The sequence below is a fragment of the Bicyclus anynana genome, chromosome 9 (assembly GCF_947172395.1).
Source record: "Bicyclus anynana chromosome 9, ilBicAnyn1.1, whole genome shotgun sequence".
NCBI lineage: Eukaryota > Metazoa > Arthropoda > Insecta > Lepidoptera > Nymphalidae > Bicyclus > Bicyclus anynana.
In genome coordinates, this window is record NC_069091.1 from 9,132,072 (window position 1) to 9,158,589 (window position 26,518).

At 35.7% G+C, this 26,518-nt stretch overlaps 2 protein-coding genes across 51 annotated transcripts in view; both read right to left on the reverse strand.

Moving 5' to 3' along the window:
- The window catches only part of LOC112055815 (cell adhesion molecule Dscam2), a 96,985-nt gene extending 84,817 nt beyond the window's left edge, over positions 1 to 12,168 (reverse strand). For all 50 annotated transcript variants that reach the window (XM_052883513.1, XM_052883548.1, XM_052883547.1 and 47 more), the window contains exon 1: positions 12,017 to 12,168. The gene's annotated coding sequence lies outside the window, so the exon portion shown is untranslated. The remainder of the gene's footprint in view (positions 1 to 12,016) is intronic.
- Positions 12,169 to 13,696: 1,528 nt separating this feature from the next.
- LOC112055814 (glycogen phosphorylase) lies at positions 13,697 to 26,446 on the reverse strand. Its single transcript, XM_024096024.2, has 9 exons — positions 26,353 to 26,446; positions 25,861 to 26,246; positions 23,229 to 23,460; positions 19,655 to 19,839; positions 19,359 to 19,470; positions 18,169 to 19,286; positions 17,368 to 17,654; positions 16,656 to 16,857; positions 13,697 to 15,947 (listed from the first exon to the last, which is right to left on the reverse strand). The coding sequence occupies exons 2-9, from the start codon at positions 26,098 to 26,100 to the stop codon at positions 15,801 to 15,803; spliced, it is 2,523 nt and encodes an 840-aa protein (XP_023951792.1). The 5' UTR covers positions 26,101 to 26,246; positions 26,353 to 26,446; the 3' UTR covers positions 13,697 to 15,800.
- Between the last annotated feature and the right edge of the window lie 72 nt (positions 26,447 to 26,518).

The following is a 26,518-nucleotide window of genomic DNA, read 5'->3' on the forward strand; positions in this document are numbered from 1 at the left end:
AACTATAGATAGATAATATACTATTATTATTATTATACTATTATTATAAAGAGGTAGATACAGTGAAGTTGTACGGGGTAATCTCTGGATCTTCTATACCGATTTTAAAAATCCCTTTTACCAATAGAAAGCCACATTATTTGTGAGTGTCGTAGACTATATTTTACCCAATTATTCCCACAGGGACGGGCATTACTTTTACGTGAAACCGCGGGGCATCTGCTAGCTAGTATAGTTAAAATACCCATAGAGTATCTACTTTCATATCGATGTTGATACCCAATTGATAATATTTGTTTATTCTCACACTCATATTAAGCCACAGCCATATTAAGAGGTGTTATATTCTCCCGCGTGGCGCGTGTGTCTGTTTGTTTTTGTCTGTCTGTGGCGTTATGACTTATAAACGATGCACTAGATTGGACACGGTTTTCAATACATTAGATAGAAGGAAGACCACCTTGTAACAATAAAATATAGCAGTAGATATCTAATATCTAGGCCGAGGAATATCAAGTGCAGATGATTTATAAGATACTTATATGTTCAATACTAAATATTTATAAATAACAACCCCTAAGGTAGGGTATATTCCTAGCGCTATTACATATCTACTGCTATATTGTATTGTGTTTCAAGGAGGTGGAGGTTACCTTACTTATGTGCCTATTAATATCACTTACGAGGACATACGTTTAGGTACTGTTTCTTTTTTCTTAGACATAAAACAATAATTAAAATGCATAATTATAATTGTATATGGTATGGTATATGTATAAATCATAAATACTGACACGTGCAATTTTTATAGTCATACGTTTTTTATTGAGTTATAGAGATATAGACAGTACCTAATACAGACTATGAATACGTGCATATTCTACCATCACCTTACAAAGGATCCCGGAAGTTCCACACATAAGTGATCTCTATCCACGAAATGACAATGACATCAGCGTAAGGGACCTCGCGCACGACCAAGTCACGCAGTCACGATCAATTCGTTGGCCGTGGACGCATAAGCCACGGTTAGCTTACGGCCACGCCCACGACTGGTCGTAATTCGGAGCAATTCTAGTTGATCGGGCCGCATTCGCTGACACAGAACACTCATAGCATAATTAACTAATAGTTGACGCCGCGCCCGCCTTGTATTTCTACGGGAACCGCGTAGTTCCCGTAGGAATACGGGGATAATATATAGCCTATAGTCTTTCTCGATAAATGGGCTATCTAACACAGAAATATTTTTTCAAATCGGACCAGTAGTTCCTGAGATTAGCGTGTTCAAGCAAACAAACAAACTCTTTAGCTTTATAATATTAGTATAGATACGTAGTTTGGTCGCAACGATCAGTAGTACCGGCCCGGTCTGCGGTCTCAGCTGGTTGTTGTCGCATAGTGTGCTAAGACCCTTACTTGAATTTATAATGCAACAAACCGTTTATATACCCACCTATCTATTAACTGCGCATTGGACCATCACAATACATACAGTAAAGCCGTTATAGAATATAGAGTCCAAATTTTCGTTGGTGTCTTTGGACTTACACAATAGAACATTAAGAAATACTTGCAACTTAGTACTTTATGCTTTGTTTAAGACTAATTATTTAGACTATACCCAATTGACCTAAGTTACTTTATATAACTTACTTAGTTACAAAGACGGCCTCCGTGGCGCAGTGGTTAAAAGTCGGAGGTCCTGGGTTCGATCCCCGGCTAGGCCGATAGAGGTTTTCCTAATTGGTCCTGGCTGGTGGTAGGCTTCGCACGTGGCTAGTTACCGACAAAGACGTACCGCCATGGGATTGAGCGTTCCGGAACTATGTCGTGTAGAAACCGAAAGGGGAGTGGATTTTCATATTACTTCTAACAAATTAGCCCGCTTCCATCTTAGATTGTATCACCACTTACCATGAAGTGTGATTGTAGTCAAGGGCAAACTTGTAAAGAATAAAAAAAATGTAGGTAGGTATATTAAGCCTTCTACCTTGAAAAAAAATTGTGAATAAGTAGTTGTAGACTAAATGCATTTTCTTGCCAAGCTCTCCAAGGTTGGTCGAGTGCCACAGCATAATGGACCTACCTACAATCTACATATATTTTACTAGCTGCCCCATTGGTGCAGTGGTTAGCCTATGCAGCTAAAGTATCATAAGGTATTAGGTTCGTAATAAACGTCTAAACGGGTTTGAAGAAGGCATACATACATGAAGGCATTATTATTATTACTAGCGGACGCCAGCGACTTCGTTCGCGTGGAAATTTAATTTTTCACAAATACCTCGGGAAAAATGGATTTTTCCAGGAAGAAAAGTACTTAGCCTATGTGTCAATTCGTCATCAACCCATATTCGGCTCACTGCTGAGCTCGAGTCTCCTCCCAGAATGAGAGGGGTTAGGCCAATAGTCCACCACGCTGGCCCAAATGCGGATTGGCAGACTTCACACACGCAGAGAACTAAGATAATTCTCTGGTATGCAGGTTTCCTCACGATGTTTTCCTTCACCGATTGAGACATGTGATATTTAATTTCTTAAAATGCACATAACTGAAAAGTTGGAGGTGCATGCCCTGGACTGGATTCGAACCCACACCCTCCGGAATCGGAGGCAGAGGTCATATCCACTGGGCTATCACGGCTCTTGTGTTAATACAGAGTATAATAAAAATTTTAATAAAAAAAAAATACAACCGACTTCAAAACCTAAAAACGTACCCACTAAACTAAAAAGTGAAAAATAACATCATAATATGTTCTACCTACTGATCAGTATGAAGGCGGTGCTTAGCCGGTGATGTATTAATTCAAGCCATGTGAGAATATCTTATAGATTTAGATTTTGCAGACAGTGTCGTTTCATGTGGTCCTGTCAGAAATGGCTTAAATTAAGACAACACCGGCTAAGCACCGCCTTCATACTGATCAGTAGGTAGAACATATTATGATGTTATTTTTCACTTTTTAGTTTAGTGGGTACGTTTTTAGGTTTTGAAGTCGGTTGTATTTTTTTTTTATTAAAATTTTTATTATTTTTCCATTTTTAGTGTAAAATTTCATCTCAAACGAATACATCAGACCCCTAATGACAGTCACAACCCATCTTGGTACAAAATTCTCAGCAATACAAATTAATCAAGCCCAAGCACAAGGTAGCTACCGTAAACCGTTAAGGAGTTCTCTTAATTGACCTTGGTCTTCATCATCAGACCCCTAATAACAGACACAACACATCTAGGTAGAAAGTTCTCAGCAATACGAATTAATCAAGGCCAAACTCAAGGTAGTTACGGTAAACTGTTAAGGAGTTCCCTTAATTGTCCTTGGTCTTCATCACCAAACCCCTAAATGACAGTCACAACCTATTTATGTGAAAAGGTCTCATTAATACAAATAAATCAAGCCCAAACACAAGGTAACTGCTGTAAATCGCCGAGGAGTTCCCTCGTCTGTTTTATGGCTCCATCATCAGATCGATTTTAAACCTTCATGAAATTGTAGTGGTTAAAAGTACTAAATGGAAAAGTATACGAACACACTAGACACCCATATAATTTTCGAAAGTTCCCCTCAATTTCTCCAGGATTCCATCATCAGATCTTGACATGATGGCAATGGGACCAAATGGGGACTATACCATTTCAAACAAAAAAAGAATTTTTGAAATCGGTCCAGGGTTCTTTGAGTAATCGGTGTACATACATAAAAAAAAAAAAAAAAAAAAAATACCGACCGAATTGAGAACCTCCTCCTTTTTGAAGTCGGTTAAAAATCTATTTCCATTTCAAATTTGAGCCAAATCGGTGCAGTAGTGGCGGCGTTATGGAGTAACAAACATCCAAACATCCATACAAACTTTCGCGTTTATAATATTAGTAGGATTTTTATATCCTAAACCTAAATGAACACATAGGATAGGTACTTTCATTTCAATTTCTATGTTTTGTATATTAATTTCCGAAATCAGCTAATTGACTTTAAAGTAATTTTATTTATCTACTAGCGGACGCCCGCGACTTCGCCCGCCCTTAGACCTCTTTAATCCAGCCCTTACAGTTTAGTATCGCTGTAAAAATGGAGTAACTTCTCCCGTTTTCCCAATATTTCCCTTCACTGCTCTGCTCCTATTAATCGTAGCGTGATAAAAAGTATACTATAACCTGCCCAGGAGTATGAAGAACAATTGTACCAAGTTTCGTTAAAATCCGTCGAGTAGGTAGTTTTTGTTTCTATAACGAACATACAGACAGACAGACAGACAAAAATTTTACTGATTGCATTTTTGGCATCAGTATCGATCACTAATCACCCCCTGATAGTTATTTTTTAAATATATTTCATGTACAGAATTGACCTCTCTACAGTATAGATATAGATATGCTCTGTTGTACGCAGTGTAGATTCATACATATGTATTTTGCAATAGTACTGATGTACAAAAAAATATGTAGGTAATTGTAAAGTATAATTGATAATAATTACAGTGAGGCGAAGCTGCGGGTGTCCGCTAATTATTATTATTATAAAATTATAGAAACCGAAATGGGTGTGGATTTTCATCCTACGCCTAATAAGTTAGTCGCTCCATCTTAGATTGCATCATCACTTACCATCAGGTGAGATTGTAGTCAAGGGCTAACTTGTAAAGAATATAAAAAATTACTGACTCGGCAAATTGCCATATTTGATATTTTATTTTATGCAAAAATACTAAAATAGCGATTAAATAACCAGCCAAGTGCGAGTATCGCGCAAGAAGGGTTCCCGTACCATTATCTATAAAAAAAGTTAAATATATATTTTATTCTGTTTTTTAGGATTTGTTGTTAAGCGGCAACTGAAATATATAATCTGTGAAAATTTTATGTAACTATCACGATCTATTAGTTACAGCATGGTTACAGACGGACATGTCATTACACGGTAAATGACTACATGAAATAAAACAAAAAATAAAATCGGTCTCCCTATCACTTACTCGACAAAAGACTACGCCCAACCTGGGTATCCATAACTTGCATTATGTAATAAAATGTAACTTGTATAATTATTATTATATTGTATAATGTAATGTGTGGTATTGCTTGATTATTAAATGAATAAATAAATAAATATGATGGGTAGACGGACAGACGAGTAGACGGGCAGACGGGTAGACGGGCAGACGGGTAGAGGGACAGATGGGTATAGACGGACAGACGGGTAGACGGACGGACGGACGGCAGCGCAGTCATCGTCAGCGGAGAAATGAGGAGTAGGAAGCCTTTGGGTAAAGTGCAAAAATTTAAACATAATATATATTGTAAATATGTGGCCTTTACCTGTACGTATTGGTACATTTAGCTCTATCCACGGCTTAGTAGGAAAGGTTTGGTAAGTCGGTTTGGTCAACTGACTGTCGGCTATAATCAATAACTGGGCACTCTGACTCCACGCAGTCTTGTCTCCCAGTGTTTCTGTAAGCGACGCCAGGAACTCTTGTACTGAATGAAGGGATGACAGCGAATCTTCAGGCACTGCTAAATACTTGGAAGTCAAATACTCTGACATTAACAAACCAGTGGTTGGGAAGACCTAAGTATACGGGTAATACCTAGTAGTAACTACTAACTAGCATAGCTGGGCATTAACTCGTTAATCCGTTAATCGTTAATTAACGAAGTTAACATTTTGATTAACGGATTAACTTTTAAGTTAATTTTTAAAAATGTTAACGGACCGGTTAACTTCCGTTAATATGCAGAAGTCCGTTAACCGTTATTCCAATGCCTACTATTTACCGCGCGTCGCGATTAACAGGTTTAAACAAGTAAGAAATGATGAAAGATGTTTTTTTCAAAGAAATCAACAAATTACTATATTTATGTTAAAATTATAGATAAAATCAACTAAAAGCAAATTATGGCACTTTTCCCCAGTGCTCATCCTTATTTTTCCAATGGGGATCTCACACAATGATATAAAAATGAAATATTAACCAGTCATATTAACGGATTAACGATTAACGTTAACTTGCGTTAATTCTTCCGGAATGTAACGCTTTAACGTTTAACGAAGCTAACATTTTTTGTAGCGGATTAACGATTAACGAAGTTAACTATTTGATTAACGGTGCCCAGCTATGCTAACTAGGTATACCTACTCATTACCCAGGTACCCATAACAGATCTTCTACCATAACACGTAGCATATACTCGTACAGTACACCTCCATATTACAATTTATTGGGCTGCCCTTAACCACAATTCTATATGCGTAGGCGTGAAGCCGAAATCTGTGCGTGAGTGACGGAAAAGTTATTTCTGTGTTCCATTAACCAGAAATGGCCACGCGTTTATGTTTGTGTTTCACAAGAGCGAACGTTTTTATTGGCCAAACCATCGGCATAGATTTGCCTCTGTAAAACATATTTAAGTATGTTTCGACTCCTCCATTCCATCACCAGCTATGTTAATTGATTTCACATTCCTGGTAGCTACCAAAAGAATAATAAAGGTACCTACTAACTATAAAATCAAATTTTATAGACGCCTCTATGGTTTTTTTGACTCCCAACGCCATCAGGGTTATGTTAATGTGTATATTGGCACCTGTCGGTCTTTTTGTGGCGTCTTTCTTCTCAAACGGGTACTAGAAATGAGTCGAGATTTTTTGAGAGTTAAGAATTAGTTAGTTTAGAAGTAAATAGGTGTAATATGATGTATTTTGTAAGCTATATGTACCTGACTGGCTTGCCAGCAACTTCGTCTGAGTGAAATTTGCGTTTTTTAAATCTCGCGGAAACTGTGGATTTTTTCGGGATAAAAAGCCTGTTGGTTAATTCAATTTAGGCCATAATCTATCACCAAGTTAAATACTCAAAACTGAAGTATAAACAGTAAGAAGCAACTTAGGACCTAATGTTTTTTTTAAATCCTTTTCAAGTCTTTTAAAAAGGGTTTAGGTAAATTAATATTATCTATACTTACGTACATAGGTAAGTATATAGCTATTTTTTCATTGAATCATTAGTTTATAGTAAGGTAGGTAGGTACTAGGTAATCGTATAGTAGCAGCTGTCGTGTTTAATAGAGAAGTAGGTAACGCCGTGATTATGATGACTATATAAGATGGTCATGCGATGTTAATAGCATAGCTGATTTTGTTGTTAGTTTTATATACCTACTTCCATATTCTATTAGATTGAAATACGAGTATATTTATTCAAACGATCATGTTTCATGCTTGGTTGTTGGAAAGAAAATTATATCACTCTTTTCTGTCCAAAAAGCGAATTGGCAATGTAAGGAATAGGCATGGAAATAGTGCAAATAGTACGGATTCCTAGATGACCTCTCGGAGTTCAATGAAAACTTGGAACGGTGCAGATATTAGAATATCGAATATAAGGTGATAGATTTTAACTTCATTCAACAGCTAGAAGTTGCCATTTTAAGTGAGATGCACTTCGATGATTCACTTTAGCCACTGAACTGAAAAGCCTTACTTAAAAGCCCAATTACTACAACTAAACCTAGAAGAATATGTAGAGACTTGTCTAGAAACAGTTTTATCAGTCTTCGGTTGGAACGAGGTACAGAAACACAACTCCACAATAATATACCTACTAAAATAAATCTATGTATTTTGAAACACCTAAATCCCCGAGGATAAAGACAATATTAATCCTTGGTAATATTGCAAAAGCAACACTAGATATCTGGTACCGTCTGCAATCCAAAACAGTTAAATCAATTCCATGTTTGAACATAGAATTGATTTTGTCTTTGAAGGTACAGATAGATTGGACTTCAAAAAGGACACACGTAGTCCTTTTAGATGTTTTTTTTTTGTCATCTAGCCCGTCCCCAAAAGTATGTAACGAATTTACAATATTCACAAGCAGAATAAACTTAACTTGTGCTTTTGATCATTGATTTGCTAATTGATCGAAGCTTGCAACAACATTACTATATTTCATTAAGATCATGATCGGAGAAACTAATTATGTAAAGAATCTTCCCAATTTCACGCAGTCGAACAAGCAGACAATAGTTTATTAAACTTAACAAGCCGCTTGAAAATTTCAATATCCTTGAAGCAACAAAAAATATCTTTACAAAGTTGACACCAATAAAGCACTATGAAAGAGGGTGCACAGAGTCGTGAGGACTTTCACAATTAGACTTCTATGTGGGGGTGGTTACACTTTGCTCAACGCGAGATAGAACACATTCGACGCAGAATTTGAGCCTTATTACAAGGAATTAAGGCCTCGTAATGTTAAAATAACTTTGGATCTGAATGCGGTATCCCAGACGGAACGCCGAGTCGATATTCTATGTACCATTATATACCACCCACTTACTAGCGCTCTTTTAGAAGTTCACGACAGGTACCTATCGATCTTGGCCAGATGCTAGACAAGAGAATGATTTAAGTCTCATGATATCTACTTTTTAACTAATAAGTAAATCTCACAGGAACGTCTATTATTAAAATTATTTCATTCAAGTAGATAAGATTACTTTACTACTTGTAAGTATAGTAAGTAAATTGTAATCAAAAACTAACAAATCAATAACATATGTAGATTTATTCTTGTGTGAAGATATATCAGAATACTTTCACGATCTTATCAGACTCGTTAAGAACTTTATCGACTTTATTGCACTTAACATTGACTTATTAAAATTATTCAATGAAATACATTCTTTCTATTTATGATGTTAATTTTTTTCCCACTTATTGCAACTCTTTCTTAAGAAGTTTTTGCTGATGGACTCGTTCTTTCATCTTCAGGCCCACAATTACCGATTATATAAGCAGCGTTACTAAAGAGTTTTAAAAGACTAGCCAGTCATGATTTTTCTTTTAGACACTGCCCGTTTTCATCAACCATAACTGACTCTTTTAGGTAGGTATTAGATTTTAGCCTCCGACAATCATTGATTATTTAATTTTTCATAAGTAGATAAATGTATAGGTAGTACCTACTTATCTAATTGCTATGCCGAAAACTTATACGAAACTGAAGTTTGAAAAAGGGACGATGTAGGCACCTAATACCCAAGAACAAGTCACAAAGCATTCCTTGTTAAGAGCGTGGGTAGGAATTAATTAGATAAAATTACATCCGGATGAACCGTGTTGAATTACTCACTAGTGCGGATAAGAATTTGATAAGCCTGGTAGTCTAGTTACACGAACAGACAGTAAATGGAATTTAAGCTTAAAAATTCTTATGCACAGTGAAGAATCGAAGCTTAAAAATTATTGTGCACAGTGAAGTGTTAACTTATTAAACTCCAAAGACCTTGAATTGCCTCCTTCTTGTTAGTCATAGGTCTTTTGGGTTTAAGCACCTACTTTTATATATGACTAAATATAATCTGATTGTAGACGTATAAACATAAACCAAATATATAAACGAGTTCAATGAATTTAATTATACAAGATAATATGTATGTTTTTCTTGAAAAAATGGTAGAGAGAAAAGATGAAATCTCAATGAAATTGTAACGAAATTTATTGAGACTGCGCTTAACAGAATACGACTTAATATATTTCCACTACCGGCCCTAAGCCCTCAAAAAAGCGTTCAAATATAGTATGAAGTTAAATGAAGGTCTAATTCCAACCTCAAAATTAAAAATGCAACAGTGCTCGAAAAAAGCTTCGTGTTTTAAAAACGCTGTCGTGTCAACATATATTATACTTAGCAATGCATTTGTTGTATTTGAAAGCTTTTTAACATCTGTTAAAAAAACTCTCGTGCGAATGAGGGCTAAAGGCTGATGTGATTTGCACTTACGAGTTCTTCAAGGCCAAAATAATTTCTTTACACAATGTAACTAATATTACAAGTAAAAAAAAGTAATAGAACAGTTGTCTACCTGAACTGTTTTGGCATACAAAAACTCGGAGCGCACCTTTCGTTTTTGGGTCTTTGTGCACCTGCCCTTGTGGATCGAAACTGGCTTGTTGAAGGAAGACTTGTTGACGAGTATATTATGCATACCCAACGAATGTCAGCTGAACGAAACCAGTCTAGTAAAATAATTTAATTCTCAACAAGAATTTTAATCTTCCGTAGCTAACCGCTCAGCTTCTATGGTGCACTGACCATGTAATATAACCAGCCATGTTATATCCAGCCATGCTCAAGTTCAGTTTAATTTAATGTTACTATTTTTAGCATTTCTTGGCTCTTAACTCTAATCTAACTGTCAACTTTATTACTGTCCTAGCTAAACAACTCATCCGCTTATCTTTCTCACGTTTTCAGTCAATTACTACTTTAGATTACTCGATTACTCTCGCTGAAGTTCAATTTAAGTTGCTATTTTTAGTATTTCTGTAGTCCCGTCGCTTGTATTAGTATTACTCGTAGCTAAATAACCCTTTCGTATTCACGTTTTTAGGAAATTACCTACTTAGTACTATGAAAGACAAGCTACCGTACGACAGTTTACCTTCGATGCGGTTTGCGACATAATCCACGACTACTCTCTTTAAAATTAATTGTATGTAATGTTGCTATTTTTAGTATTTGTCAGCTTTCAATTTTATTTTAAATATTTCACTAAGGAAGTACTGTTAGGTTCACTTTTATGTTTATGTTCTAAATATATTACCCATCCATCACAGAAACTCATCATACGAAAGCTTTTTTCTGGTAGAACAGTTTCTATACGATGGCTTTCGGCAAAATTCACGAGTGCTCTCACTTAGTTCAATGTAATTTCATGTCCAATTTCTAGTTCGATATCATTAACTTCGAACTCTACTTTTAGTCAGAATTTTATTACTGTCTTATATAAGTAAATGAAGGTTGTAAGTAAATTACTTAGAATAGAAAAGTTAACGTGAAATGTGTTCCGACAAAATTCCCGAGGTCTGTCTCAAATTGAATTCAATCTCATTTTGCTAGTATTGCTGCATTTTAGCTTTTAACTCTAGTCATATTCTCGACTTTATCAGCGACCTAGCTAAATCAAGGTTACTCTATATTCTTTTATATTAAGTATGTATAGAAAATCTACCGACAAGATGGGTTGCGGCAAAGTTCACGAGTACCGTTGAGGTTTATAGGTAGGTACATCGCAGAATTGGGTCTATTGAATCTATTTATGGATCGTCCGCCCTCGACTATCAAAAACACACGGTATACGAACTCTAGCATATAAGTCCTTAGGCGTGGTCAATTAATTAACTGAACCAGCCGTTTATATAAATAACCCCCTAAACGCTAACTAAAGTTATTTTTATATTAACTTCTGTCATTTATGATTCACGATTACTTAGTCATCTTTTTCTCACGACTCCGCGAGCTTACACATGCGAATATATTGTTTCAAATACATATATTACAATCTGTGTAAGTATATACAGTAACTATTGGCTTAACAATATTCCCTCCAGGATTAGCCGGCTAATCCTAAGGCCGGTCCTTTGCTCTATGTGACAATTTAACGAAACATTTTTAAAAGCATTTTTAGGGCCAACGACACATAGTTTTAATAAATTCCAAGGTTTATTGTGTACATAAATATTAAGTTATGTTAAATGTACTATCAAGAAATGACGAAGCACATGGATTTAAGACCGTCAAGATCTTCAAGTTTGATTTTTAAAGGCTTGCTAACATTGTATACATTTTCTTTAATAATATGATTATTTTAGTGCGCGTATTCACTTTATCACGGCTTTCATGTGCCTACAATCTACATAGACATGTCCTTATTGATATGATTATAATTACTTCTATATCAACATTATTTACTAGTTGACATTGACCGGTAGTGCATGAGTAATATTATTGGTTTTCGCACTGTCCAACTTTTATATCATATCGCCAATTCGTCAGAGATTAGATATAATAAAAAAAACGTTTAAACCTGTGCACACTCTGGACAACATCGTTATCGATCGTGGTTGCGCGCTCCCCAGCCGGCGTTTTCGCAAAATCCCCATGTATAATAACACAAAGGCACAATGAAATCGGGTTTTACAGAATGGAGGGCCATTACCTGAGAAACGCGAGCGGCGGCTCAGCGTAGCTCCCACAACACAATTCACCACAACACACGCGAACGGACGAGCGGCGATACCGACCCGCCCAAGACACAGACGCCGAGTGACCGACCGCATATACTTTGATACTTCGTACTAGCTATACACGGCCGATGACATCTAATGGTCTAAGATCCGGCACAAGGAATGTATAGCCTCATCTGATATTTATTTGGAACAAGAAAATGAAAGGAAATATTTACAAATTGCCTAGTTAAATTGCAGCCAACCACATTTTTCCAATGATATTAAATACTGTTAGATGTGTAACTAGCGCATGAAAAAGAGCGCTCAAAAAAGGAAGTTTATAGTCAACTCAATGTTAGTTGTGGTCAACAACGGACGATATTTAAACAAATAATACCTAAATATCGTCTACGAGCTTAAAAACTATATATCGTCATCAACCCATATTTGGCTCACTGCTGAGCTCGAGTCTCCTCTCAGAATGAGAGGGATTAGGCAAATAGTCCACCACGCTGGCCCAATGCGGATTGGCAGACTTCACACACGCAGAGAATTAAGAAAATTCTCTGGTATGCAGGTTTCCTCACGATGTTTTTCCTTAACCGCTTGAGACACGTGATATTTAATTTCTTAAAATACACACAACTGAAAAGTTGGAGGTGCATGCCCCGGACCGGATTCGAACCCACACCCTCCGGAATCGGAGGCAGAGGTCATATCCACTGGGCTATCACGGCTCTAAAAACTATATATACATAAATATATAATGGAATTAAAGACAAAATTGTGCATTTGTGCGCTCAGTGTTGTAGCCTTATTAATCGGATCACTTTTTGCGGTGTTTTTGTAGGGACGTAACCGATCTATAGTATAAAATTATCATTGCATTTTTCATACAAAATGTAGGAAACCATGAAGTAGATCAAAGGCAACTTAGTACTTTAATTTGACATATTAGACGAATATATAACCGGTGAGGGTATTTGTATAACATTAATTAACTGTTTATATCTGGCAGCCTACAGTTTCAGTTTGAAAGCAGGCAGCCTTTACGTTTTTAATTCTGTTATATTCTTTTAACTATTGTACGATTTTCATTATTTAGGCAAACATTTTTATTAATATAGATTAAATAATTAAAAAGAAAATAATCCAGAAAGTAATCAAGTCACCGTGCAATTTTACTAAGCAAATATTTTCCATCATTTATTTCTTATTCCAAATAAATAACAGATGAGCGTATATATTTCTAATTCCGGATCTTAGACTATAAAGAGCTCAACTATATCATTCCGTCCTTTTCGTAACACAATCGAATAGAGGACGATCCTGACCGAAGCGAGCCGAACGGTAGCCGAAATAAAAGGAGCATCCGACGCGTGATTTGCGCACGCAGGATCCTCGGCGTCCTGCGTACGGAGTCGCTCGAGAAATAGATTTAACTACCGTACGCTCCCTACTCGTAAATACAAGATGGCGAAAAGGAAACCCATTGATATTCATTCACGCAATTGTCACTTCCTCCATATTCAATCGAATTAAATGAGCTCATATAACGAAATATCAATGAAACAATCTACTGATTGCATTTATTGTGTAAACTATAATGGAACTAGTAAATCTACTTTCTAAACTACATTTTAAATAAATTTGATCAATAAAAAACCATCTTTATTAGTCATAAAATATATTTAAATTTTAAAAATTGCAGAAATATGTAGTATAAATAACATTAATTAAAAATGATTATTAAAATATATGAGATAATACATAACATACAAAGATAATACAAAATTTGCGGCAGTAGAGTTTTCGTAGAAAATTAACCATATTATCAAAATTTCTTAACCTTCTAACATATTCGTTTACGTGATTTGTAATACAAAAAATATACATTTTTTTATGTAATAAGTGATATATTAAAATGGGTTTATTAGTAAAGATTGGTAGCAAGATTATAATCCTATATGGGCCGATTAATAAATATTTAATCAATATCCTTCATATACCTAATATGTTAATTTGCACAGTAATAAAAAAATACTAATTCACGTAAACGACCTTGCAAGGAACATTGTTATATGGCACACACATTACAATAAGATATATACATATTTATAATATATGATATATACTTAGTATTAAATAAATTTAATTTAATAAATAAATTTAGTAAACAAATACTATAAAAAAACATACTGACTATCTGTCGGATGGCTCAACTTCAACATGCATTAAATACTTAATTTTATTGTGTTTAACAAAGTTGATTGCAGACTATCACAAATATATACTCAGAGGCACAATTATCCGCCCACTTTAATATACTAACGTCATATCAAAATGAGCGGATAATTGTACCTCTGAGTATAGTAAGAAATCTTTGCCAGGATCTACAAATACATTGTGAGTTACTTTGGAGATTTAGGCTCATTGCATTTTCAGTTAGATGGTTTGTTTGTTAGTTTGCTATCAACTTTAATCTACAGAAAAAAAGTACTTAATTTATCATCAAAGTATATTTATATATCAACGATTTGACAGCTTACCTTACTAAAACTATCGTCAAACTACAAATCCAATAAATTTAATACAATTTTACAACATCTAATAAAATTTAAATTTCAATTTGTTGCACACAATTTCATAATATAATTTTTAAAGCCTCCTAGGAATTAAAAGGAATATATTACTATTTACTTATTCATCAACAACATCAATAAATAATTTAATGATATAGCTAATATTATTTGCACTATTTTGATATTACCTCGTAAGCATTAAGAAATATTAGGACAAAAGTAGCAAAATATAATTCTACAAGCATTCAACAATATAATCAGAAAGACTAGATAAATACATTATTTAATAAATATAATTGTAAGTAAAAGTATAAAAATTATATCAACGAAAATAAAAACTGTTAATTATTTAAATTGGCAAAATAAACACCCTGTTATAAATATTTATGGTTACCTTGCGGTCTACATTACAATAGAATATTATAATCAAGCACCAAAAACATTAGAAGCAATTCCTATTAAAGAGGGTTAATATCATTTTTAATATAATATCATGATACGAGTTGAAACTTATTAAAGCAGAAATAGTTCTTCGATGATTTTAAGGAGTGTTTAGTAAATTTCTGATTTTCATACTGCACTTATACTATTCGGTAGCTAAACCAAATGTCGGTCGCATATGCTACTAAAAATGTGCCAAATCTTACAATTATAAAAATTAGAAAAAAATATTTAAAAATAATTTTTTCATTCTTTTTTTTTTTCAAGGTCGGCCATTTTCATACTGGTTGTGACCTAACTGTAATAAATGACTTAATGTTTTATCGATAGCTAGTTATGCTGCACATGTCTATATTGTTTTAAAGCCGACGAATATTTTTGGCCATTTCTAATATAAATGTGACCTTGCTCCTTTAAAATAGGACGACCCAGCGAAAACACGCAATTCAAAACACTCCAAAACAATCCGAAGCAAAATTGAGTAATGTCTCTGGCACAGATAGGTAAGGATTAACCTATAATTTATAAAATGGAAGGACTACGAATCCGTCAGTTTAGGTATTTACTTTGCTATATGGCTAAAATTCCACAGTGAAATGTAAATAATATTAACATTTGTGTTGTATTCTATTGTGACCAGGGTGATGAGATTTCACCAGTATTACGAATGCCTCATCTGTGTAGACAATAATGAATAATAAAATATGAAATGGTGACAAACTGTGGGCACTGGGCACTGGGCACTGGCGGTTTATGTGTCGTGAGGCGCTGGCAGTTTCTCCCACGTGGGCTCCACGCCCCAGATCTCGCGCGCGTATTCAGCGATAGTGCGGTCCGATGAGAACTTGCCGGACGACGCGATGTTCTGGATCACCATCTCAGCCCATTTGGCTTGATCCTGTTTATAATTCAGAAATATATATTATTCATCCACAGAGTAAACAGAGTGAATCTTTACAAGCAACGTAACCCATTGGTTACGTTACTTGTTAAGACACAACGCCGGTGAAATCCATTAAAAAGAAACCAAACGTCACGCGTCTCCTTGAAAACCGCATATACAAACATTGTATATTAATTAACAATTAAAAATACTCTATTGTATAATAATTAGCAATTAAAAATACTCCATATTATTTCTTTAGTTTTTGTGAACAGTTTTTAAAATATTTAAAAACATAAGACGTCATATTTCTTGAATAATATTGAAAATTACTGATGCGACGGTTCGTGTCGTACTGACTCGAGAATGTATTACTTTTTGAATTTTGTATTTGAGGCGGCTACGACACCGTCGTGTTCCGTACGTTCCATCTGTATATTATTGAATAATCTGTGTAATTCATCATTAACAAACCCATATTCAGCTCACTCCGAGACTACGAGTCTCCTCTCAGAATGGGAAGCGTTAGGTCCTAGTCCACCATGCTGGCTAAATGCAGATTGACAGACTTCACATACGTAGAGAATTAAGAAAACTCTCAGGTATGCAGGTCCTCCTTCATCCTCATGATGTTTTTCCTTCACCGTTCAAGACGTGATATTTAAATTCTTAAAATGCACATAATTGCATAGTTGGAGGTACAGATTCGAACCTGGTACTCACCTGATACACTTGAGAGACTCTCTCCTGCGCCTCTATGTAGGCGTCGAAGTCGGCGAGGTGCAGAAAGCGGTCGTGGTGCAGCAATACGTCAGCCACATGCGAGAAGCGACCCGGCTCGCCCGGCGAGAAGAACCCGCTGCGGATCTGCTCCACGCACTGGCGCAGCTCCGGGTTGCGCTCGTAGTACTCGTATGCGTTGTACCTGACGAACAAAACGAAATTATTCAGTACGGTGTAACCTCTTCAGTACATAGACAAGATAAGTTGGAGTTTGTGGTATCAATTTTAGGAATATCGATTTCTACGAAAGTTTAAGCCATTGGGGTATCTGAGGCCCGAGACTAAGCTACGGGATCCCAGAAAAACCAACAGATGTTTATGACGTAATAACGTCTTACAAAATCGATGAATGCCAGCTGCATGCACGAAAAAGTGTTACGCGTGAGCCGAGCCTGCAAACGAGAGCGCGGAACAAGCGATAGAGAGGCCCGATTGGCATTTTATTGGTTATCACGTAAAATTATTATCGACCGTAAACCAACTTTACAGATAAGCAATTTTTTCACGGTTAACTACTTCTGAGCTCATAGCTTCTAAGACTGGGGAGCTTTTCGAGCCGTGGACCCCTTACATTTTGCCGGTCTTACCATGCAGTTACGCTACTGTTAAAAGTAAAACATACGCAAATTATTATAAGCCATCAAAACCTTACCCGCGTGACTTCAAAGCTTCAACATCATCAACCCTCATTCCGAAGATGAACAGGTTGTCTTCACCTGCCTCCTCCGCCATCTCCACATTGGCTCCGTCCATGGTGCCGATGGTAAGTGCTCCGTTGAGCATGAACTTCATGTTGCCAGTGCCCGACGCCTCGGTGCCGGCGGTGGAGATCTGCTCGCTGAGGTCTGCAGCCGGCATGATCCTTTCTGCTAGAGTCACCCTGTAGTTCTCCAAGTATATGAGCTTCAGCTTGTCTCCCACGTCTGGGTCGTTGTTAACCTGAAAAATCGGCCAAGTGTCAGACTCGCGTACGAAGTGTCCTCTAGCTTTATCTATATAAAAATCTATAAATATTTAGTATCTGTTGTTATAGTGGCCATACAAATACATAATCTGTGAAAATTTGAACTGTCTAAATATCACGGTTCATGAGATACAGTCTGGTGACAACAGGGCAAATTAAATTTGTAGATCTTCAAAATGATTCTATTATACGAGTAGATATCCTGTTTTTGGAAATGTCTGGCTTTTGCTGTAATAGTAAAGTGGGCGACAGACATAAGTGTGTGAAACTAAAGGGAAAAGTAATCGGGGAAACATTATTAAATCGTCATCTGCCTGTGATTAGTTGCTGAGCAATGGTTTTTTTACAAGTTCTCATTGTCATACCACCTTCATCACAAATTTAAGTGTTTCTGATGAGCTAAAGTCATTTTAGATTACACACACAAACATGCATATCATCCTACTACAACCAAAACACAACTACCTTAAAATATAACAGTACACTTACAGTGTTACCGACGGCGCACGCCAATGCAATGATTTGTTTAGCGATGAAGTAGCCCGGAGCAGCCTTCCCGCCGATCATTACAGTTCGCGGAGTGACCACAGCGGTCGGGTCACGCTTGATGCGGTTGTACAACGTGATCACGTGTAAAATGTTCAGCAGCTGCCGTTTGTACTCGTGAATACGTTTCACTTGCACGTCAAACATCGAGGCTGGATTTATCTTCACTCCCGTGTCTCTCTCGATAAGTCCGGCGAGTCGCAACTTATTTTCTTGCTTTACTTTCATAACAGAGCGCTGGAAGGCCGGGTCCTTCGCCCATCGCTTCAGCTGCTGCAACTGCTCCAAATGAACGGTCCATTCCTCACCGATTTTGTCACTGATCAGATCGGACAAGGCAGGGTTGCACAGAAGCAACCAACGGCGGGGTGTGATGCCGTTTGTTTTGTTTTGGAACTTCTCTGGCCACATTTCGTAGAAGTCACGGAAAACTGTCGCTTTCAGAATGTCAGAATGAATGGCCGCTACGCCATTGACAGCGTGCGAGCCGACCACGCAAAGGTTTGCCATATTGACACGCTTATCGCCTTCTTCCTCAATGAGGGACATACGACGCATACGGTCGAAATCACCGGGCCAACGTTTCTCAACTTCCTTCAAATGGAGGAAGTTAATGTGGTAGATCAGTTGCATGTGTCTAGGCAGACAATTCTCCAACATGGAGCAAGGCCATCTTTCCAGAGCTTCAGGTAGAACGGTGTGATTGGTGTAGGCGCAACACTTGACGACGAGGTCCCAAGCTTTCTCGTACGGCAGCTTCTCAATGTCCAGCAAAATTCGCAAAAGCTCGGGGATCGCAAGAGCTGGATGGGTATCGTTCAACTGAATCGCAACTTTTTCAGGAAGACTGTCGAATGTGGTTCTCACGGCCTCCCGACTTCCAAATCTGGACGCTTTGTATCTTCGAATAATGTCCTGAAGAGTGGCCGCGCACATAAAATACTCCTGCCTGAGTCTCAGTTCTTTCCCTTCAAAGAAGTTGTCGTTGGGATAGAGGACTCTAGAAATATTTTCAGCTACATTGCGATCAAGAACAGCTTGGATGTAATCACCAGAGTTGACTAAAACAAAGAAACTGCTGTAGAATACAAATGCGCTATAAACAATTTCAACATAAAACTGAAGATACTTACAGAAACGCAGGTTGAAATCAATAGGACTCTTTGCAGACCAAAGTCTTAACGTGTTTACCACATTGTTGTTGTAGCCAGGAATTGGGTTGTCGTAAGGCATAGCAAATACCACCTGTTGTAATTTGATTTAATTAAGCAATCATTGACCAAAAAATATATGAAGATCAATATAAGCAACCTTGAAAATTTTGTATCACACTTTTGAGTATACATGGATAAACTGGCATGATTTCTTTCTTTTATTAGATTAAATTCAACTATTTTAAATATAACAAAACTATTTCAAAGCTTTTTACCTGTGTATCAATCCATTTCTTGCCCTGGGGCGTGTCTACAACACGTCCATAAAAGTTCACAGGCAACATGAACTCAGGCCGCGCCTTCTCCCAAGGGTTGCCATATCTCAACCAGTCATCAGGCTCTTCTTGCTGTTCCCCATTTTCGATTTTCTGGGAGAAAATACCATACTCATACCTGATACCTGCAAATTTAAGTCAATATGAGGTTGGATATTATTTGGTACGTTATTAATGCCTGATTAGCAACAAACGTTTACAGGGTCACAGTTGAAGTCTGGATTGAGTGGATATAGTGAAAATATATCTTTCTTTCAAAAAACGTTAACGTATGAATGAATGAATGTACTGTTGCCAATTGACTTGATCATTCTTCTTCTTTCTTAAGCCTTTTCCGCACATGGTCACTAAGGGTTGGCCATTGTACGTTGGTCCATTTGGTGCTGGTCCCCACTGGAGTCACGCCAGCCAACCTAGCTCGCGCCAGAAGCTGTGATTATGACGATGATGTTGCACATATTACCACTGGAACTACGAGGCAGTTATCCCCTGTCCTATAATGAAGGAGGCCTGCTTCTGTATTGGACCGTTAATATCGCTGATAATAATAAAACAATAGCACGCAAAATCTATTTCAGACATCAATTACACATAGCCTCAGTCTAGTAAAGAGAGATCCTAAGCACGCAATTGCAATATTTAAACATTGAAGAGTTAAGAGCAATATATCGTAAGCATATACATATTGGATTTCTACAGAACATATTTTTAGAAATCTATCTCTACATATCATAAAACAAAGTCCTTCGCCGTATGTATGTCTGTCTGTTCGCGAAGAGAACTATGATTTATTAGAAAGGTGAATTATTAGAAAGGGTTTGGTATGTACCTACTTTGAAATATGATGATAATAGTCAACGTCGGAAAAGTCAAGCAGTCTGAGAGCTAATAAAAACATGCATTATGGAATATTTTTCTTTTTTACACCTACAAGAAAGCCCGCATATATGGCATATATCCATCTTTTATTTAAGGGTAATAATTTACTATACCCATTTTCAAAAAAATAGTCACGTACAAAGAAAGTAAACTTCGATATTTTTTTCTTTACTAGTTATCCCTTGATTACAATCCAACAAACAAAAGTAAAATGACCGAAGCTAGCCAGACCTGGACCAATTAAGAAAACCTCAAGCGGCACAGCCGGCGGTCGAACCCAGGACCTTGTAAATCTACCACGCATACCACTGCGCCACGGAGGCCGTCATTTTAGAGATCGCAACAAAATAAAGGACGAAACTCATTCGACCTCTGTGGCTCTTCAAGGGCATATCCACGACTCTCGGTTAACTAAATTAATACCAATAAATTATCAGCAATAACAATCTTATATTTTCTACTTGCGACTTCGAGAAAATGTAATGCTGGATTTTGCGTGAACATTTTTTAGAAAATAAAATGGACATATTAAATACAATATTTAAAAGATATGGCAAATATTTAAATTTTATTTAATTTCCTTTTTTTTTAAAAAAAATAGGGTATTAAAAATACACTTTTAAATTTCAAATAAGATCTATAAAAGAGGAATATTCCACCATGCAAAACATACATGGTGGAAAGAAAGGCATGTTATATCCCGGAAAGTCAGCGTTTTCGATAAAAAGCTTGACTTTTTCAGACACATCTACATATCGTCATATTTTAAAAAAATTACACAAAATCAATTTTTTTAGTTAACACATAAAACTGCATTGCTGAACACTTTCCCAAAAAATACACACCTACGTGTACACTAGTATGTTGAAAACGTTAAATTATAATATATCCAATTCACCTAATTTGAATATTTACGAGAATGTTTATGTTAAGTCGGCACTGTAAACGAGAATAACAGGTTTGGTTGGTATATATAGGTACTAAAAAAAGTATTGAGATACCTAGTCTAAAATAACAACAAATGACATTAAAAAGCAAAAAAAACATTTACTCTTTATCAATCTTACGCTTTTACCATAAGCAAGTAGCCACTAAGAAAGTGGTGTCTATGGAAAGTACTTCAACCGTATGTAATGTATAGAGCGTATTTTCGTTGGTACAATGGCAACATGGTATGGCAACTCTTCAAAAAACTCCGTTAAAGAAGACTAAGGGTCTCGACGAGTTGCCATGGTGACTGAAGATATGATTCCTTCTATGAGTTTATACTTGAAGAATTCAAGATTTGGAGTCCGGACACTTGAAACTACAGTCCAAACTCCATAATTAGTTACCAAACTTAGCTATGATACATAAGCTGACAAACTTTCAGTCTTCATAAAAAAAAAACAAATTGCAATTTTTTTTAATCATTTAAAAAAGAGGTGTGTCTGGCATATGCAGGCTCTCATTTTAATGTTTAGTACATTGTTTCTGTCCAATATGTTGAAACACTGGGATGAGACAGTCGGTTTCTTAAAACCCTGTTAGGTATAAGTAATAAGTCATTCCAATAAATAGATTGTTGAACTCATTCGTTGTTGAAGTATAAGTCTCTTATTTTTAGAAATGCTATATTTATTTTATTATTTCTTCAGTGAAAGGGTTACTCTATAATATTGTCTTTATTTTTATCAACATTGTATACCTGATGGCGACGCAAATTGTTAGCATATTGATAACTGGCACCCGGCCAACGCTAGTTCTGTCCGCTTGTTTCAATTACATTAATGCTGTGGTACAATTAATTTCAATTGCATTTTAAAATAAAACTTTATCTAGAAGCAAACAATGCAGTCAGTAAAAGAACATTTAATTAAAACATGTCTGTGCTTCCAATTTTTAGTTTTCCATGGCACTACTACTACCTACTTTGAAAATCTGTAAAATGCATACCTATTCCATATTTTAATGAAGACATAATTTTAAATCTTGTTGAATTTTTACCTGATTAAAAGGCAATAAACCAACAATATATTGGTTTACAGAAATTAACAGTGTGCTATATGTAGATAAATTTGTCAATAGTTTAATTCTCTTATTAAAAATTGAAACCTACGAGTAAGATTTTTAATAATCAATTGGTAACCTTGTTGGAAAAAAATTTTATATCACAAAGCACAGTCTAAAAGATGGCTAGGAAGGACAAAAGCCCCACTACCTTGGTTCCTGACAGCCTAAATATTGTCTGACACTATAAATATCACATATACATAGTTTCAGTAATATGAATACATACTCGTATAACTATAGAATTCTAAATATAACAATGATTTTACAACAAGTATTTAGTTTATAAACTTATCTGCAAACAGCATTATTTGTTTAAAATATAGGTACATGTGCTTTATCAATCAAACTTTCATCAACTGAAGATGATGATGACAAGCACTTCATCAATAAAATGTCAATATTCAGTAGTATAGCTTGGCAACTTCGTTCATAACACTCCCGATGGTCCGCGGGGGCCGGAGAGCGTGTAGCGATGTATGAAAAACCCACGACTGATGCACCTAACTATTTCCCCCCGTCGCCCGCATATCATGGGAGTATCATCAACAAACTTGCCAGACTAGTAAATCAATAAAATACATACCATATCCATAAGCTGCAAGACCAAGTGTGGCCATGGAGTCCAAGAAACAAGCTGCTAGTCTTCCCAGACCACCATTACCAAGACCTGCATCCTCCTCCAACTCTTCTAGTTCCTCAATATCAAGTCCCAATTGATAAAGGGCCTCATCTACATTCCCTTGGATGCCCAAGTTGACCATGGTATTCTGCAGGGATCTTCCCATGTAGTACTCCAGTGACAGATAGTAAACACGCTGAAAAGTATACTCTATTAGACGTTGGATTAGTTATTATTTCATTCTGGGTTGTTGTTTTTGTAGAAAGCTTAGAATTTTCTGGTTAAGGTTACGAATAATAGGTATTCCTTCTACATTTAAATAGTCTTCCTGAGTTAAGAAATTTGTGGTGGGACACCTCTGAAGACCATTAGGCTGCCTGCAGCTTGTCCCTGCCACATGTGCCAAAACAAAAGAAAAACAGCCAAGCCCTCATTGGAAGCAGCATTATTGCAGAGCTGGCCACATGACCTTATAGCCTACTTTAATGACTTGAATTTAATAGAATTGAATTAAAACAATATCTTGAAATAAAAAGCTTCTCAACTTCAAACTGCAACTGAGAAGTTCATGAAAGAAAGAGATACCTTGTGACATTTATGACTAACATTATATAGAGGTAAAGTTTGTGACATTGTAGGGGGTAATATCTGGATCCACTAAACTGATTTTGAAAATTCTTTTACCAATACAGAGCCACATTATTTGTGTGTGTCATTTATTTATCCCAGTATTCCCACAGGAACTATGCAAGTGAAACTGTGGGGCCTCTACTAGTATGTTATATACCTGTAACCTAAGACTAAAAGATAACAGACTCAAACAGAGTAAATACCAGACTAACTAGACAGTTGCAATTAAAAAAAATGATTAAATGTTCTTCTTTTTAAATAAATTAACATGATAATAGTGATATTAGTATCTTTTATGAATGAATGATGCATTAATCAATCTAACCTCTAGTTGACCCAAAGCATTAGATTATAAGGTTTGACCTTAAGATTATCTAGGCTTTGATGTCTTGAACCTAGCCTTCTCATGCCATTGAAGGGTTTATAATATACAGGATGTTTACTGTTAATATAAATTTAATTTAATTTGTTTATTTATTGAGTATATTATATATTATTTTACATAAAATAATATGCAATACTGGAATACTGATAACATGAATAAATAAAAAATAACAATTTCAATGTATTAAAATTAAACATTAAATACATATACATATATAAAACACAATGTATATATATGTTAATTTAAATATTATTTTGCCTCAAAAATATCATACAAAAATATTATTGTGTTTGGAAAATAGGGGGTGGGATAAGAAGTGGTGAGAGTGGGAGTTTTGGAAGAGTGCTACCTTAAAGACAGTGAAATGTTACAACATTAAATCTAATACATGAAAAATCTTCTCATATTCATCATAAATCAATTGGTGTTCCTTTATCTTGCTAAAACTTGACAATGGCTGGGGTGAATAACTTTGCTTTAGGTTTTGAAAAGTTTTAAACAGTCACAAAATATATATAAAAAAGGTAGGGGTAGGGTAGGCATAGGCATTGGCATTAAGTACAATGCCCAACCCCTAGTGGCCATGTGCGGAAAAGGCCCAGGAAAGAAGAAGGCGTAGAGTAGTGGCAGGGGTAGCGTAGAGGTAGGGAAGAAGTAAGAGCATGTTGGAGGATTAGAATAATAATTGTTAAAAAAAGAATAATAAAATAATACTTTAAAAACAGTCATTAGCCTACAATGACTTTCTTTTTTACCAGTATTATTCTTTTTTTTTTAACCATTATTATACTAATCTTTTGACAAGCACATAAGTCAAATGAAACTTGACCAGGTAATGCTAGTTATTAATCAATAAATAATTAAGTTCTACAGTCCAAATTGAAAAATAGTGATGTAAAAAACCAGATCAACAAGCTGATCGTATAGGGGTTTGATTTTATCTATTTGAGGTAAGTATAAAACTTAATAAAATATAATCTTAATTTTTTTTTGCTTTTACTGAAGTGAACTGACTTATTATAATTTGATGTAAGAAGAAGCACTGGTTTCTTATTCTGCTTTAACTGGATTCTGCATAATTTGTGGTTGTCATCAATTAAAAAAAATGTAGGTAGACAAAATAATTCATCTTAATTATTATTTTCATTTCACTGCTTTGCTTTCCCAAAAACACTAATTTTTATTAAATAAAAACCTAATATCTATAATGTAAATAAATACCTAATAATGTAGGTGCCCATTAGTCTTTTAATGTTATCAACTTTATAAATTTTACAACAAAATACTCTTACTTTGGTGTCTTACATTTAAACTTAAAATTATTTGCTTTAATGATGTTTAAATTTTTGTAACTTATCCTTGAGCAAATCTAATGGAATTCATTGCCATTAAAAGAATTGCATTTTTAATTAGTTAATTATTACTTTTAATTAAGTCATTTACAGTTAATTTATTTTAAAAAGAAAAACTGACAATAAATTTCATGAGGTTTACTTTTAAAAAAGGAGGTACTTTGAGAATAAATTCAATTTAACTATCATCAAAGTTGATGGATCTAGTATTAATTTAAATTAAGAATACCTTGGGGTCTTTCTCATAGTAATACTGTTGAGTGCGTATCCAGCGGGAGACGAGATGGTCCCTGACAGTGTGGGCCAGGGCGAAGTAGTAGTCCCTCGGAGTCGCGACATTTCGGTCCTTCACCAACGTGTAATGTAGGTGCCGGTTGAATGTCTTCTTCACCTCCGCTACATTCTCTACAGCCACGATCCCCCTGACCGAAATTTGCTTGCGCTTATCTGAATCTGTTTGGACGCTCATTGTCGTTTATTCCTCTCAGCGCAAACTACGATCTCGAGTAGCAACCGAACCCTGACTGAACAGTTTTGCCGCGATATCGGTCACCTTGAGAAGGTCAAACATATAAACTCGACCCTTGTGGTTATGTAGTTGCTCTTGTTTCACATCTGTGGAAGGTCACGTGATCCTATGTAAGAATTTAAATAAATAAAACAAGCCTAAATCCGTTTATGAAATATTTAATGTTTAATTAAATATCAATTTTTAACTCACATTCTGATAAAAATTTTCAAAACAACAAATCCAACTATTTTTTTTGACAACTTGACAAGTGACAAACAACATGACATTGACATTGATTAGTATTTAGTATCCAAAATTGTCACTGTCATTGTCACTACCATAGATAGTCATAAATATAAAATAATACCTAAAAATC